The 17,819-nt window shown below is 36.0% G+C and overlaps 1 protein-coding gene across 4 annotated transcripts in view; it reads left to right on the top strand.

Moving 5' to 3' along the window:
* LOC144967617 (uncharacterized) overlaps positions 1-17,819 on the top strand; it is a 68,413-nt gene that overhangs the window by 219 nt on the left and 50,375 nt on the right. For 3 of the 4 annotated variants that reach the window (XM_078905127.1, XM_078905126.1, XM_078905124.1), the window contains exons 2-3: positions 14,129-14,432; positions 15,534-15,644. In XM_078905127.1, coding sequence (XP_078761253.1) covers positions 14,194-14,432; positions 15,534-15,644 — 350 coding nt within the window. In that variant the 5' untranslated portion in view covers positions 14,129-14,193. Of the gene's footprint in view, positions 1-12,298; positions 12,454-14,128; positions 14,433-15,533; positions 15,645-17,819 lie in introns of those variants that run through there. The other variant, XM_078905125.1, reaches the window with a different exon arrangement.

Here is a 17,819-nt window from a genome sequence, read left to right as displayed (position 1 = left end):
TTTAGTCTTATGAAAGTGAATTTTTTACAAAAATAAAACAAAATCCTCGTTCTCTCTCGACTCTCATTCTCATATCTGGCTCTGTGCCTGGGTCCTGCTTTAAATAAGTCTTTCCTTAGTTATAACTCGATAACTGCTGTTGGTAAATTATTTACACTTTGACGTTTTGAAAGGAGGAAAGTCACCTCTCAGAGACATCGAAACTACTGTGAAGCAGATGTGAGTGAGCTGAGACTGTGACTGAGAATCAAGAGATGTGAGTCGTGAGTGGCGCATTTAATTATTTTGGTCTCCCTAGCGTTATTGAGGTCGATTTTTGCTAGGGAGACCAAGATTTTGCCCCCCCCCCCCCCCCCCCCCGCATAAACTATTTTCGTTTATGGATTTGTTTCTTCATATTGATGAAGAGGCGAGTCTTTTCTTCTCTATTTTTAGGCTGTCATTATTCCCAGACGCCTGTCTGGGGATAATAAAAATTCGTTATCCCCAGACAGGTGTCTGGGGATAACCAATTTTTGTTATCCCCAGACACCTGTCTGAGGATACTATCCCCAGACGCATGTAGCAAGTGGGCAGAAAGATTTTATGCAAAATGCCAAACTAGGCGTGAAAAATACCAAATATTCTGGAAAAAATACTAGTGGTTGTGTCCCAATACAGTTAATATTTCAAGTGATATTTAACACAAGATGAAAGTAAATAGTCAAATCCAGCTCTTTAAAAAAAAAATATTTTAAAGCAAATGGATCAATGAAATTTCTTTTGTTACTTTGATCTTAAAACGTCAAACTGGCAATTCGACTTTTTATTTTCAACCAGGAAGAAAGTTGTTAATCATCAAATCTGTTCATAGTCCACCAACCATTTAAATTTTCATTACCAACCTACCTGTTAACTTTATTGATCATCTCTTGTTTCTATAATTTGCTCATTCTGGCCACAATTTTGGGGACGACCGGGAATAATTTTTATGTCGCGGACGAATTCCTAGGCCATGGTGTTGTTCGCCCCAAAGCCCAAAACCCACACCTGTTATTTTCCTGTCTGCTTCGCACAAGACAATACAATTTAGTATCACACGTCCACAAAACTAGATCCAACAACATATTTTTATTCGAATCAGAGATGAAAATAACTACCAAAACAAGGAAGCAAAAATGGTGGAAATATGTTGAGCTCCGATAGCGGTGTGGATAGGCAGCTCAGTGGGTAAGGCCACCTTTCATTTTACTCCTTTTAGCTGCACAGATTCGACCCAGTCGCGACCGCCCCCCCCCCCCCCCCCCCCCCCCACTCATTTTTTTTTTTTTTACTTTTCTTTCTATCTTCCCAATTGATTTTCATTGTTTTCACTTTTGTTCCGAGTTCCGAGCAAGAGTTTTTTTTTAATCAGTGGAATTTTTTATTTCTCCGATAATATTATTTCATTATTTAATTTGCTCTCGATCTATTATTGTTTTTGTTTTGTTTTGGTCAATGATAATAATAATAATAATAATAATAATAATAATAATAATAATAATAATTGTAATATTTGTTATTATTATTACTATTACCATCATAATCATTATTATATTATTGTCAATAATAGTATTATTTTTTATTGATACTCTTATTATCATACTATTACTATTATTATTATTATTATTATTATTGTTATTATTATTATTATTATTATTATTATTATTATTATTATTATTATATTATTATTATTATTATTAACTATTCCCTGCTCCGAGGGAAATCTCTCTTTTTCTTTTTTTTTTTATATTTTGACCTAAACCTTAGAGTTTTTTGTTTGCTAAACTTTTATGTAAATGTTCCGTTTCTTAGCATGAATTTCTTAAATTGTTTTTATTTTTAAAACAATTATTGTTTTTATTTTTAAAACAATTATTGTTGTTTTTTTTCTCCTCTATCTGACCATTTGGTCGCTCTCTGAATATTTCTGTTTGTTTGCTTTTTAATTATTTATTCTTTTTAGACACTATTTGAGATCGGAGTGGGGACCAATATATTTGCTAGAAACTAGAAAAAAACAAGAGAGAGAGAGAGAGAGAGAGAGTTTAATAATTAAAAAATAGGTGGGGGGGAGGATGGATGGGACATTTATCCCTTTCAACGTTCTGTAAAAAGAAGACGGAATTTAAAAAAAAAAAAAAAAGTGACGTTACCAGGATTCGAACCCACAACGTCGATTATGGTCAAACTTCCAGGGCAGACGACTATACCATTTGGCCATGACACCCACTTCGAAGTCGACGCATATTGTGTATATGTAGTAACAACTGATTTCAATGTTGGTTAATTTTATGTTTTTATAGATATTTTATTAACTTTCCTTATTTCTATGTGCATCTGGAAACATTCCATATTCTGGAATGTGGATAATTGTTTAAAAGAGCGGAGTTTCAAATATGCGTCTGGGGATAATAAAATTCGTTATCCCAGACAGGTGTCTGGGGATAACAAATTTTTATTATCCCCAGACAGGTGTCTGGGGATAATCACAGCGCTATTTTTATTTCATTATTTCGGTGTTTTTATGCACCTCCGTTGGAGGTGTACAAAAAACGCACCGTTTTTATGCACCTCCGTTGGCGGTGATGGTTAATTAATAAAAATGTTGGTGGCGTTTTTATACACCTCCATTGGAGGTGTACAAAAACGCATCGTTTTTATGCACCTCCGTTGGCGGTGATGGTAAATTAATGAAAATGTTGCTGCATACGTCCCTGAGGTTTAAATAGTTTTAGATTGTAGTTTAGCACGCTGGTTAGTGATTACCGATGTACAAAGATAATAAATTAAAGAATAATAACAATAATTTAAAAAATCAAAAGTAAAAAGAAACATGGCACACAAATACTGATCTCAATTAAATAAATAATTTTAGAAAATTAATATCGAAGTTTTTTAAAAACATGATAAAAAGTTTTTGAAAAAAAAAATAAAAAGAAAGAAAAAAAGCAAACAAAAACAAAGTAAATTTTTAAAAAAAAAAATGTCAACAATGGGAATCGGACCCGGTACTTTCAAGGTTGGAGTCTGACAGCTTGTCCACTGCGCTACGGAGCCACTGTTCACCACATTTAATAAGGTCTTTCTAAACCATTATTTTACCTTCAATGCAACTTCTATTTTCTGGTTTTATATTTCGATTTTTTAAATTATTATTATTTTTATATAAAATAAATTTATTAACAAAATCATCCTACAGATGTCACAGTCACAATATAAATTTCGCATGTCCAAATACAGAAACACAATATCTCTAATAAAATTGGATGGAATGCGCATGCGTGACGGAGGTGTATAAAAACGATCCGTTAAGATACACCGTCAACAGAGGTGCATAAAAACACTACGAAAAATGTTACTGCATACGACCATGAGGTTTAAATAGTTTTAGATTGTAGTTTAGCACGCTGCTTAGTGATTACCGATGTACGTTTATACAATGTCATTGATAATAAATTAAAGAATATTCATAGTGATTTTAAAAAATCAAAGGTAAAAAGAGACATGGCACACAAATACTGATCTCAAATAAATAAAGAATTTTAGAAAATTATAATCGGAAGTTTTTTTTTTAACACGATAAAAAGTTTTGGGAGACCTTCCATAAGCTACTACATCCCAAGTATTCTTGTTCTAGTAGGGGGTTTAGGAGGGGGGTAACTTTTTTTTTTTAAGTCACAATATAACTTTTGCCATGTCCAAATACAGAAACACAATATCGCTGATGAAATTGGGTGGAATGCGCATGCGTGACGGAGGTGCATAAAAACGATCCGTTAAGATACACCGTCAATGGAGGTGCATAAAAACACTACGTTTTATTTATTGCTTGCCTTTTTGTAGGTACTTGCAAGAATTTTTCAAAATAGTGATATGGGTATTAATTTAGCGTCGAAAAATAAAGGGGAGTGAAACATTTACTAGAGTGAAAATATTGTCGCTCTATCTCAACTAGTTAAAAAGTTATGACCGTTTATGTGGTGAAAAATCTCTATATAGCGTAATAGGAAAATCTGTGACCAAAACACAGCAACCCAATGGATAATTAAGTATAATTCAGTGACGGCTTCAGCTACAACTTAAATTCTTATGTGTGGTAATTCAACATCTCTGTAATACATTGCAAACAGAAAAAGAATTATTTCTTGAGAGAGAAAAGTCTAGTTTAGAGCTGAAACAGCTGAAATCAAGGAAAAGTAGATCACCACATGCAAATGAATGACCTATTGGAATTTTGGAAAAGTCAACAATAAAATATTTAGTCACATGTCAAATACACCACTGAATCGGCGTCATTTAGTTGTTCACTTTGAACTTTTCAAAATGAAAATAGACCTCATAAAAGCAGAGATATATGGACTGATAAATGTTTGAGGTGGTGTACTAATATTTAAAAATATCGAAAATAGGTGATTTTAAAAACTTCCGCTCCCCCAAATTGAACAGTCGTCCGTCAAAGAATGGAATCGATCTGAAAAAAAAAGGAAGAGAATCGTAAATTATAAAATGAATACACGGACATTAAAACGCCAATTAATTGAATAATTTAAAACAAAAATAACTTACATTAATTGCATATGTTGTAAGAAATACAGTTTTAAAGTTTTGATGTGAATTGACGAAGTTATCTTTCAAGTAAAAAAAAATACGCAGCAGACGACAGGAAGTGAATCAATATAAGAAAATGGCGACTTCTGCAAACAATCCAGGACAATTCCTGTTTTTTTTTGGGAGCTATAACTTTTGAGTGCAACCATATTTTGCTCTGAAATTTTTAGAGAACCTACTTAAATATATATCTCAGAAGGACGTTTTTTTTATTAAGAAGGACCATATCTGGTTTAAAAGTTATAAGCGTTCAAACACATATAATCTCTTTACACAAAGATTTCTCAAAATCACGATATAGGAAGATAATAATATTAGCATCATTGTATGTAGAATTTTATGCCCTTTCCAATGATATATAATACTTGCCATTTCATTTCACTGAGAAAGAAGAATGAATATTTTTAGAACACTCCTAAATTTTTCCCTCTCAAAAACGGAAACAGAAATCCTCGCCTCTTTTTAACTCGTGAGGGCTACTTCTTGCAAGTGCCTACTTTTTCTTTTTGTTGCTGTTCTTGCTTTTTTTTTTTTGGGGGGGGGGGGGGGGTGCGGTAGTTGGTTGGTTATTTTTTTAGATAGTAATCACGCCTCCCCCCCTCCTCACCCACAAAAAAAAATTTCAGAGAAGAGATTTTTTTTTGTTTTTTAGAAAGAGAGAGAGAGAGAGGAGAGAGATTGTAAGTTATTAGTCGCCCAACACAACAATTATTTGAATTTTCCTTTTCTTTTTTTGTTCTTCAATTTTCTCTTATGTAGTTACAAAAAATTGGATTACTTTCCGGGGGGGGGGGGTACTTACTGTTGAGTACAATGCAGTATAGCGACGAATACAAAGCCTTTGTAAAGGGTTTTACAGCGCTTGCAACACATTTAGGTCACATCAGTGTCAGTAAAAAGGAAGATAACAGGATAGTTTTAAAAACCCCATCCAAGTGCAGCAGCTTTTTCTCTTTGATCTCATATCTTGGTCTCCTCTCCGCCCAACACTTTGGTCGTTTGTGCCCCCCCCCCCCCCCAACTTTCACCCGTCATCAGTTTATAATTTTCTCTCCATATCTAGAACAGAGCTTCGCATGCACTATTATCTATTATTAAATGACACTGACCCTGCCCCACCCCTAACACATGGTAGGATGAGGTCTGAAGTAGTCTCCACTCTATTGCATAGCTGCCAACCGTTCCGTTAAAAACGGATTTGTTCCGTATTTGACTTCCTGAGTCCGTAAGTCCTTATTTTTAGTTCAAAATCCGTATTTGTCCTTAATTTTAGTTCAAAATCCGTATTTTGTAATTTTTGACTAATTTGTAGTAAACAAGGCATGTGAGCCTAATGAATTATTATTATTACTATTACTACTACTATTATTGTTATTAAGTTATTATTATCATTTTTATTATTATTATTGTTATTATTATTGGTGTCCAGTGAGAGATGATGAGCAGGGTTTAAATCAGCACAGCATAATTTGAATTATGCCTCTATCATAAATGATTTTCAACAATTAAAAAAAGTTCCATTTGTAAAGAAGTAGTTTATATGACGCCTGTTTTTTTACTCAAACCTTTCATAATGTATTGGAGATTTGCATAGAATATGGATGTTAGCCTCAATATACTTTTAATATTCTAAGACAGTATTGATACATTCACTATTCGTTACAAATATTATTTTAATTAAAAATAAAATTAAATCCACATCTTTGATTGGAAGGTATTCAATCAGAAAATCAATTGCTTATATAGATTAAACATGATAATGATTATTTCCCTTTATTAATTTATGAAATATAAATTTAATCCCTTTAAAAAAACATCTTCATTTGATTTTAATGTTTTTTTTTTCAAGCAAGCTTTTGTAACGGTTTAGGTTCAAGAGAAATAAGTATACTCCATTTTTAGGTGTGTTTATCTTGTCAAAGTAAAGAAGTAGGAATTCTCCAATATTTAGAGGTGCATTTTACTATAATTACTATTATTGTATACTACTTAAAGACCATTATGTTGCATGAAAGAAAACATATATGCAATCGCCTACTTTTAGCTGAACTCACCTAATTTTTACCCCAAAACGCCCTCTCAAGCGATGTTCCAGGTTGGCAGTTATGCATTTCTAACCATCCTAAGTTATTTCATTTATTTTACAATTGTGCTTCTTGTGTATTGGTCCTTATCAAAGTTGAGGCAGTTGAATTCTTTCTTTATATTGTCTGTTCTGAAATTTTGATCTCATTGTGGAAAGTGTCATTTTAGCGATTCAAATGTGCGGGTACTAAACCCGATAATTTAGCAACATTTGGACTGGCCTCTGTTATCTCAAACTTGTTAGTGTTAGTAATAGTAATTAAAAAGGCTGACTTTTATATGTTGCAATTCGATGAAAGCGAGGGGGGGGGGGGGCACACGTCGTCCCCTCATCCTGGGCCAAATGAGCGTTCCTTATTTTATTTTTGAAAAGTTGGTAGCTATGTTACCACCACTGCCTCTACAACCACCAGATCATTATGCCTACCACCACCACTACTACTACAACAATCACCATCCTTACCACCACCACTATTACTACAACCACCACATCACAATCCCTACCACCACTACAACAACCACCACATCATTATCCCTACCACCACCACAGCACCATCCCTACCCCACTACCACAACCACCACATCACCATTCCCATCACTACTACAACAATAACCACCACCTCATCACCGTCCCTACCACCACTACCTCCCATACTGTGTCTTCCTACCCCTATATCTGTTTTCCAATTTGCTTTCTGTCTTTGTCTTCGAACAGGATTACCTGGTTTTTGTCCTGGCCCTGGCCGGATACCTTGGCTGGGAGGGAAACAGTCAAATGTATAGTTAGTTTTGGGAGATGTTATTTTTTTTCCTTGTAAATCTTCTCTCTATTGTGGACTGGATTTTTCCATTTGCATATGTATGATTTGTAAACAATTGAGTGTGTTCCTCTTGGCTGGGACCCATGCTCGTGGCTAGATGAGACATTTAGTGATCTCAAACTAAGTACACTGATAGTGTGCTCTTGGAATCTACATCTGTTCCCTATTATAGGTGATGATGACTGCCGTTGTTAGGTGGAGTGAATTTCTTTTTTCTTCTTCAGAATAGATGAAGTGTGATACAGATCAATGATCCATTATGTGTGTACATTTGTAAAAATTCAATGACACACCAAATAGTCGACGCTGTGTGATATAGAAGACTTACAATCTGTGACCACTGAATTTGTTAAGATTTCTTATTTAACGGTGGTCTGGGCTGATAAAGTTGTTTATATGCTATTGTGACATTGAACGTACAGAACAAGGGGCTAAGCCGATAAGATTATTTGCATAATATTGTGAAACTTGGGCATGCCTGGCGTACCCTGGCTGAAAAAACATGTTTTGTATTTTACCCTGTTCAAATACAGATAAATCATAATAACCAACGCCCAAACATTTTAAACCTGAAAAATTGCAGCTTTGAAATTGTCTCAGCCTCCATAGATTTGATTGAGCCCCTGTGTCAGCTACATCTGTGATGGATTCCAATTTATTCTTTTTGTCCTTAGGGTCAATCATTCTCAGCTGAAATGTGACTTTGGAGTGGTTTGACACTTTGGTTTTTCTCCACTCTATTTTGATGAATATCTTTTGATCATTTCGATAGTGGAGATCTGAGAGATGTTTCAGAAGTCGTCTTTGCTTGTTGAGAGTGCAGCATTGACCTTTACAGGTTTGAATTGATCTGACCGCCAACACTTTAGACATTTGTTGTGCTCCTTTTTATTCCAGGATCTGTTTGACCTCTGTTTGAAGGGTTGGAATTGTTTGCCAAGTCGGGGCAAAAGCTTTTTGTTGGTAGGTGTTGGGGTAACTTAGGGTGTTGCCAAGGATGCACCCTTTCCTGCAGGAGGACTCTGTTCAGAGGTGCGGATTGTCAGCGCTTGAAGGTAGAAAACAGCAATATGGAAGTTGAAGATATGGCGTTGTGGGCCATATTATGCCCTTCCCGGAAATAGATGACGTCATTGATACTCTTAATGTCAGCTGTACTTAGTGCTTCTCTTCTGATATTGGCAATGCCAGCCAGCAGGACATCACGAACAGTCTCTTTTGTATAGTAGGAGTGACTGAACTTTTGCATGTGCACTCTACAACAGTTTTGAATCCGCACGTCTCCACTTTTCCTGTCGCTCTAGCAGAAAATGTCCTTAAGGCTTCATCGGGTGCTTGTTGGAGCTGCATCAGCTCGGCTCGTAGTACACCTTTGGTGATTACAGTGAATGGCTCATACATAGCACGTATTATATCGTCCTCTAATCTAGACTGAATCTGGGGGTTGGTTTTCAGCATAAGGTCACCAAGAGCCTCAGAAGTACATTGTAACAGGTGGCCCTATGCCGTGGTCTCATTGAGGAGAGATCCTGATCCAAAGGCTTCCCAACGTTGAACAAAGTTGTTCCAAGCTTCCTCTTCCACTCAGACATTGATTTTCACGCGGTCGAGTTTAGGGGGTGGTGCTGCCATTGCTTGGGCATGTGTGAGGGCATGAATATTAAGTGGAGCTGCAACCACAGTAGCTTCTTCGTCGCTTGTGCTGTAGATGCACCCGGGTACATGACAATGACCATGTTTGCATAATTGATGAGGGGGTGGAATCGCTTTTACAAATATTTAAGAGATTTCTAACGTATATTTATGGCAAAATGTGGATGTCTCAAACATTAAGAGAAATTGTTTCATCGTGAAGAATGATAACTCCTTTGTTTAGATCTCAATTCAACTTATTGAAGATAACAAATGATGAAACATTCTGCGGAGATGTAGTAGTAAGCGATAAACATATTATTCAACAACGAGACAGAAGCTAAATGAACTTGATAATAGTAATAATAATGGTAATTACAAACTGATCAGCCCCGTATATATTCCAAAGCGTTTTAAGCGACAATTCATACGATTCCATATAATTAACCCCAGGGGATATTTTTAGGAGGGAGGTGTCTACATTATCACTACTACATTGGCATCCATCACATCATTATAACCACCAACCACCTCACATTGTTTTGATGTCTATCATATCTTACAACCATCAACCCTACTACCATAGCATTTTCACTACTAACATCATTGGGATGGCGTTTCCACCACAACAGTTGTTACCCCTAGGAGAGAAAAAAAGAGCTTTGATTTGTGTAGCAGTTACAATGCAAACCATTTATAAATTTCTTTGTGAGATGTAAATTTTATACAGTGGAACCTCCCGATTACAACACCTCCGAATAGCGACAACCTCCTGATAGCGACATTGACCCGTGGTCCCGATTTTTTTCTCTATTTAAGATCAATAAAAAAAACTCCAAATAACGAGGCACTTTTTGATAAAACCTCTGAATAACGACATCATTTTGGCGATTTTCGGCAGTTTTCGTAGATATCTGATACTAAAAATACAGAGTATGAGTACTCACAAAGTTTATAAAAACGATTCCTGCTTGAACCAATGAGAACGCAGCTTTTGAAACCAATGAGAACGCAGCTTTTTTTTTTTGCGAATCTTGGTTGATATGCAGTAATAAAAACCAAGGTATAAATGTAAGTGTAAGCAAGTAAACACAAAATCTTGGAAAATGTGATATTATGTGGTGATAGTAGTATTAGTAGTAGTAGTAGTAGTAGTAATAATAATAATAATAGTAGTAGTAGCAGTAGTAGTAGTAGTAGTAGTAGTGTTTTTGTGGGAGGAGGAGGAGGAATTTTATCTAACTCGCAGTGTCCGAATTACCTGTTTTTGTTCGTTTAAAGGGTTTTACAGCGCTTGTGACACATCTATGTCATATCAGCGCCAGTAAAAAGGAAGAAAATTGGATTGTAAAAAACATTCTAGATTTACAATTGAAATGACATAAGAAAAAGTAAGAGAAAGGGGAATGGTTTAAATAAGGAACAGATGTAGATTCCAGGAGCACACTACCAGTGTACTCAGTTCAGAACACCTAAAAGTCTCATCCAGACACACGCACAAGAACCCTCCAAGAGGAATACACTACAATGTTTTGTTTGTTTTGTCAATGTTAATAAAAACTGGTCCCGCGGTCCTTACCACGCCCACTTTGTCCACCATCTTGGAAACCTCTAAATAACGTCACCTCCAGATAACGACATAAAAACTCGGTCCCGTGGCATGTCGTTATCGGGAGGTTGCACTGTAACAATTAATGCATCCAAACCGCAGGCAAACACACACATATGATTTTTTAACATTTGAGTGTATTCCTCTTTGTGGGATCTTATGCTTTGTCTGGGTGAAACATTTAGGTGATAGTGTGCTCTTGGAATCTACATCTGTTCCCTATTTGACCATTCCCGTTTGCCTTACTTTTCCTTCAAGTCCTTTTAACTGTACATCTAAAATGTTTTTAACCCTTAAAAACAAAAACAATATTCAATATCACTACTACCATCTCTACAACCATCATCATCATCACTACTACAACCCCCACCAACTACATCATCATCACACTAGTACCAGTATAACACAACATCGCCATCACTAGTTCCACTACTACAAACACTACCACCACACACACCATCATCACCACCGCCTTTGATAAACCCATCACTGCATAATAATAATAGTAGTAATAATAATAATGGTAATGATGATAATAATAATAATAAATCTTTATTGTCCACACCCCAATGGAATGGTTTACATTGCTTGAGCAAATTGTCATAACAAAGTTGCATCACAGTGTACACAGACATCCTTTATAAAATTAATGCGACTGGGAACAAGCTGTTTTTAAAGAATTGAAATTAAGCCTTATTGTAACTTTATACATATCCAAGAGCTTTGCTCACTTTGTCCACTCTCGCCTCCTTCAATGCTTTGTATGGACCTGTTCTCTCATCAAATGTTTGTATACAAGATTCTCTTATTCAATTTCTCTCTCTCCTCTTCTCTCTCTCTCTTCTCCTCTCTCTCTCCTCCCCTCTCTCTCTCCTCTCTCTCTCTCTTCTCTCTCTCTCTCTCTCTCTTTCTCTCTCTCTCTCTCTCTCTCTCTCTCCTCTCTCTCTCTTCTCTCTCTCTCTCCTCTCTCTCTCTCTCTCTTCTCTCTTCTCTCTCTCTTCTCTCTCTCCTCTCCTCTTCTCTCCCCCATCTCTCTCTCTCTCTCTCTTTCTCTCTCCTCTCTCTCCTCTCTCTCTCTCTCTCTCTTCTCTTTTATTCTCATATAATATCATCATCTACTTAAATACTTATATGAGATCAATAACATTTATATATTATCCTCAATCGAAATTGATAATAATATAGTTAATAATAATATATAATATAATATAATAATATAATAATAATTTATAATAATATATAATTAATAATATAATATAATAATAATAGTGATAATAATAATATCTCATAATGGCACTGTTGCTAAATAACTATTACTAATAATTGGATGTGGTGTGAATGTTGTCTTCTATCTATTTGTTCTAATTTGAATTTGTTTGTTTTGTGTAACAGATGATTGGAGTTGATATTTATTTAGTGGGTGTTTTTTTGTTAGCTATCATAATCATCGCTACAACACCACTACAGCCACTACTGCTACTCACCATAATATATTATATTCGTCTCTGCAACCACCAGGACCACCTCATCATAAACTCGACCACAATCACTACTAGTTGTTACTTCAAACCACGTTATTCTGCTGTCAGAGGGAGTTTTTTCTCGAAATTTCGATCTTTTAAAACTGCTGGTATTTGCTTCATAATTGAGCTAGGATCATATTTCTATCTCAAAAAGGTGCTATTCTCCTTCTTTTGAATTTCTAAAAATAGCAAATTTGTTTGTTAGTGCTGTTGGATATTTAGTTTAATTTGATTCACTTCAGACACTTTTCATTGGAAATTACTTTTGTTTTGATAGTGAATTATAGCCCTTTGATACACAGAGGATGAACTACATCAATGATTGGATTTTTTCATAAGTGGTACCAAAATAATGGCGAAAGAAAGATCTCTCTTTTGGTATAACTTTCAATTGTGTTTGTGGGAGTTGAGCTTTAAAAAATTTTATGTCTGCAACTGTGTTTTATTATTTTCTGTGAATTTTTGGAATTAGTGGAGGGTTTTTTTTTCGTTGGATTTTGTTTGTTTGTTTGTTTGTTTCCACTGTCAAATTTGAAGCTGTGATATTTTGGTGAAGATGATAATTTTGGTTAATTAATTTGATTTAATTCAATATTACTGTTTCTAAGCTTTTATTTGATGTCTTAGTCTTATTTAAGCATTTGCTTTATTTGAATTTTTTAATGAATTCGTGAACATTGACATTTTTACGAATTTTATGTCATATTTGAATACTGCGCATAGTTTATTTTTAGCATTTTTAAAGCAAATATCTCTAACTTTTTAAAACAGCCACGGTCTTGAAAAACATAGGGTGATCTTTCTGTGTTGTGTAGTGTAAGTTCAAGAAATTTGAGTTTCCGGAACTACAGTATAATTTATGTAGACCTGGAAATTCTCAGTCAATTAACTGAAATCAGTCAATTTGTCAAATTCAAATATTTTTAAAAAGGAAAGAAAGAAAGAATTTATGAATCGTAGTCGAATGACCGTGAAGTAATTAGGAATGTTCCACATCGCTACGCATAGCTCAAGGGGCGTTTATATGTACGATGGATATATTGCCACTGCTAAGCGACGCTTCTTAGAATTGCCGTTTCTGAACACACCCTAGTGTATTTTCACACAGCCTTCGTGAAATTATCTTTTCACTTTCCAAACCTGTCGTGATCCCAATGGTAGCCAATTTTAACTGAGCCGCCGAGCGATAAATTTCACTGTTTCGTCTAAGCCAAAATTGACCACATTTACTTGACAGAACCTAAAAGTATTTAAAAGTTTAATGCGAATGCCGGAAGTGCGTTATGAAGACACATTCAAATCGAAAGTTATATGATTGCTACAAGCACATCTCGATTGCCTCACGTTGTAAACAAACTAGTTGACCGTTTCTTCACTGATGTGGGTACCTAATTATAAGGAACAATTGTAAGTAGCCTAATTAATTCCTACGTAAATTAGTTTTCTGCCATTGTTTTCCTCAAGTGAGCTTGCTGTTTACTATTCATCTCGATTCTTTGGATTTTTCTGTTACGATACGATACAAAGAGTTTCAGTGAGTTCAGTCTCAGTCAATTTTTATAGAGCTCATTTACATGTCTATTTATGCTGTCAGCAGGATTTGAAAATGGGGTTTTTGAAATGCGTCCAAAACAAGTCCAAAGTTCAAAGTTGAATAACTTTTAAAATGATTGCCTTACCTTGTTGGTTGTGGTATTGCACTTTGAGTTTGAGCACTTTTTTTTCATTTGCCTAGAGTAATTCTTGAATATATTTAAAGATTAAAATTTGGTTTGGCACACTTAATAAAGAATATTATCTATTATTTTTTTTAAATGTATATTTCACAGATTGCCTCATTCTGAGCAGATCGTTTTCCTTTCATCCATCTGCTCACCACTCACAATTCATCATCATGTATAACGGCATAGGGCTTCAGACACCACGTGGTAGCGGTACCAATGGCTATGTGCAGCGTAATCTTGCTTTTGTCAAATCCAAGAAAGACAGAATGGATTACAAGGATGAAGATGAGTTGAAGAAGCTTGAACAATCCATGAATAAACAGCCCAACCAAGAAATCCTAGATCATGAAAGAAAGCGTAAAGTTGAATTGAAATGTATGGAAATGCAAGAATTAATGGAGGAACAAGGGTAAGGCAGATTTTCATTCCTTTCTCAGAGATCAGAATTAAATATGAACATTGTAAAGGGCATTTCTACTCATTTACCATGTCCTATGTGCTTCACGTTGCTACATTTGTTACCATAGCAGGCCATGTGAAAACAAAAATTCCTTTTCATAACAGTCGCCATAGCTGTCAACCATTCTGATGATATTGAGACTGTCCCGATTTGGCAATCTGGAGAGAAAAAATTGGTTTCGGGATTGTTGACAAATTAGACGTTAAAGTTGAATTATTATGTAGAATTTTAGTCATCATTCTACATTTATCAAGACATCGTCCCTACCAGAGTCGTGTTGGGAATTAGTGTATTGTGAGATGAGAAACATTTTTTTGGGAGGGTATATATCGAATATCAAGCAGCTCAGTTCGGTTTGCTGAAACAGCGTAAAATAAGTTATAAGGCAACAAGACTTTACTGTCTTGTGTTTGTATTGTATGCGCATGTGAGTTGGTAGAGCAAATCACTTGCCAATCAGAAAAGAGAAAATAGAAAAAAGGATACAGCAACGTTTAGTTAAAAGACTGGGTAAATATATATATATATATAAAACAATTTAATCCTTCAAAAGGGAGGTTTGATCTTAGCTTGACTTAATACCAAGTCTTGCAGTTCTCATCGAAAGACAAGTAATGGCAGTGCAATTCTAGCATACTGCGGCTATGTGGTCCTTCGGATCAGAAGGTCTTGGGTTCGAGTCTCTCTCGGCGCATAGTTACGTCCTTGGAGAAGGCTCTTTACTCACATTCTCTCGGCATACTCAGGTGTAAAATGAATACCTGTCCTTCAAAAATGTAATATCGCTTAACAGGCATCGTGTCCCGTCCTAAATGTTAAATGTTGCTGTTGGCCAGGGACCTCTTGTAAAGTGCTTTGAGCATGTTTATTGGATATTGCGCTATATAAAAAAGCTCAAAAGTCCAATTACTTAATTACTCGAAGCCTGAGTTGCCATACTGGTACTGCTCACTGGTTGAAATGGTTTATTCTGCAATTATGATGATTATTTATGACAATGAGTTGGTTTTCCTTCCCATGACAAAGATTTCATTTTTTTGCCTCCCCTAGGTATACAACCAAGGAGGTCATGGATAAAGTCAATATGTTCAGGAAAATGTTGATGGCAAAAGAAGGCGTCTCAGATCCCTCTATTGAAAAAGATGAACATGGCCGACCAATGTGAGTATTTATGATTTGCCTGCATCACCCTTAAAACTGACTCTCTCTTCGTCTCTCTGTCTCTCTCTCTCTCTCTTTCTCTCTCTCTCTGTCTTTCTCTCTCTCTCTCTCTCTCTCTCTCTCTCTCTCTCTCTCTCTCTCTCTCTCTCTCTCTCTTCTCTCTCTCTTCTCTCTCTTCTCTCTTCTTCTTCTTCTTCTCTCTTCTCTTTTTCTCTTCTCTCTTTCCTTCTTCTTCTTCTTCTTCTTCTTCTTCTTCTCCTCCTCCTCCTCCTCCTCCTCCTCCTCCTCCTCCTCCTCCTCCTTGTTTCTTTCATTGGCATTGGCAGAGATGCCAAAATTCCGGTTTCACTGGAAGAAAATCGGGTTTGGACCAAAAAATTTTGTGTTCCGGATACTTAAATGTCTGTGACGTCATGTTGTTCCAAGGATAGCCCCCGCCACTTCAAGCATCATTTTCACTGCTACAATTCCCTACTCCTTCATCATCATCACCACCACCACAACATCATTTTCATCACTGCAACTATCATCAACATATTATCGTCACTATTACCACAACCACCACCACCACATCAATATCATTACCACTACTACTTCAACTACCACATCATCATTTCTACCAGTACTACTACAGCTGCCACCACCACACCATCACTGTCACAATTACTACAGCCACAACCATCACATCATTAACACTACCAGTACTACTACAACCACCACCTCAGCGTCATCATCATCATTACCACTACAACCACCACCATCACATTGTTATCTTCACTACCCTTACTATTACAACTATCACTACCACTACAACCCCTTCATCATCACTATCACTACAACTACAACCACCACGGTATCATCATCATCGTCTGTACCATTACTACTGCAACCATCACCAAATCATCATCATCATCATCATTACCACTACTGCCCCAGCCACCACCACCGCATCAACATCATTACCACTATTACTGCAACCACCACCATATCATTATCACTACCACTACTATTACTATCACCACCATCACATTACCATTACTACTACAACTACGACCAAGGCATCATCAGCATCACTGGCACAACTATTACAGCACCACATCATAATCAGTACGACTTCCACTACAACCACCCTTAAAACTACCACTACTACAACCACCAACCACTATCTCTACATCATCATCACTACAACAACAATCACTACCACCAACACATCATCCTCAGCAGATAACTCTCTGCTTGACAGGCAACCAATGTAGTGTCCAAAACAGCAGTGTAATAATAACCATCGCGTCTCTGGCAAAGCTGTCAGTAGTGGAACTGGTCAATTTATAACAATGGAAAATTTGTCTTTACTATTATCACTAACCTCGCCTCCATAGATTAAAAAATACAATGAAATTTTAAGCATTTATATGCTTTATTGTTATGTTGATTGCATTGTTAAAACAAAAAGCTTATATGAGGAAACCTAAATTTTTATCTCAGTAGGCAAAATTTTCATAATAAAAATGATATACAAACTCCTTCAGGGTCATTAGAGAGTGAAATGGACAATAGCAACTGCTTGCTATCCTTTGGATAGGACGCCAGTCTACTGCAAAGTACTTTCTGCCAGATCTCACAGACCCAGCTACCCATTCACTGCTGAGTAGTCAGGGGGATCAGAAAAAATTCTCTTTCTTTCTTTCTTCTCATAATTTCAACGCTGTGATTATCCCCAGACACCTGTCTGGGGATAATAAAAATTTGTTATCCCCAGACACCTGTCTGGGGATAACGAATTTTTATTATCCCCAGACGCATATTTGAAACTCCGCTCTTTTAAACAATTATCCACATTCCAGAATATGGAATGTTTCCAGATGCACATAGAAATAAGGAAAGTTAATAAAATATCTATAAAAACATAAAATTAACCAACATTGAAATCAGTTGTTACTACATATACACAATATGCGTCGACTTCGAAGTGGGTGTCATGGCCGAATGGTATAGTCGTCTGCCCTGGAAGTTTTACCATAATCGACGTTGTGGGTTCGAATCCTGGTAACGTCACTTTTTTTTTTTTTTTTAAATTCCGTCTTCTTTTTACAGAACGTTGAAAGGGATAAATGTCCCATCCATCCTCCCCCCACCTCTTTTTTTTATTATTAAACTCTCTCTCTCTCTCTCTCT

This window comes from Berghia stephanieae, chromosome 3, assembly GCF_034508935.2.
Source record: "Berghia stephanieae isolate SIO BIC M18660-M18661 chromosome 3, UCSD_Bste_1.3, whole genome shotgun sequence".
NCBI classification, from domain to species: Eukaryota; Metazoa; Mollusca; class Gastropoda; order Nudibranchia; family Aeolidiidae; genus Berghia; species Berghia stephanieae.
Note: the sequence above shows the minus strand (reverse complement) of the source record. Positions and strands in the feature narration are given on the sequence as shown.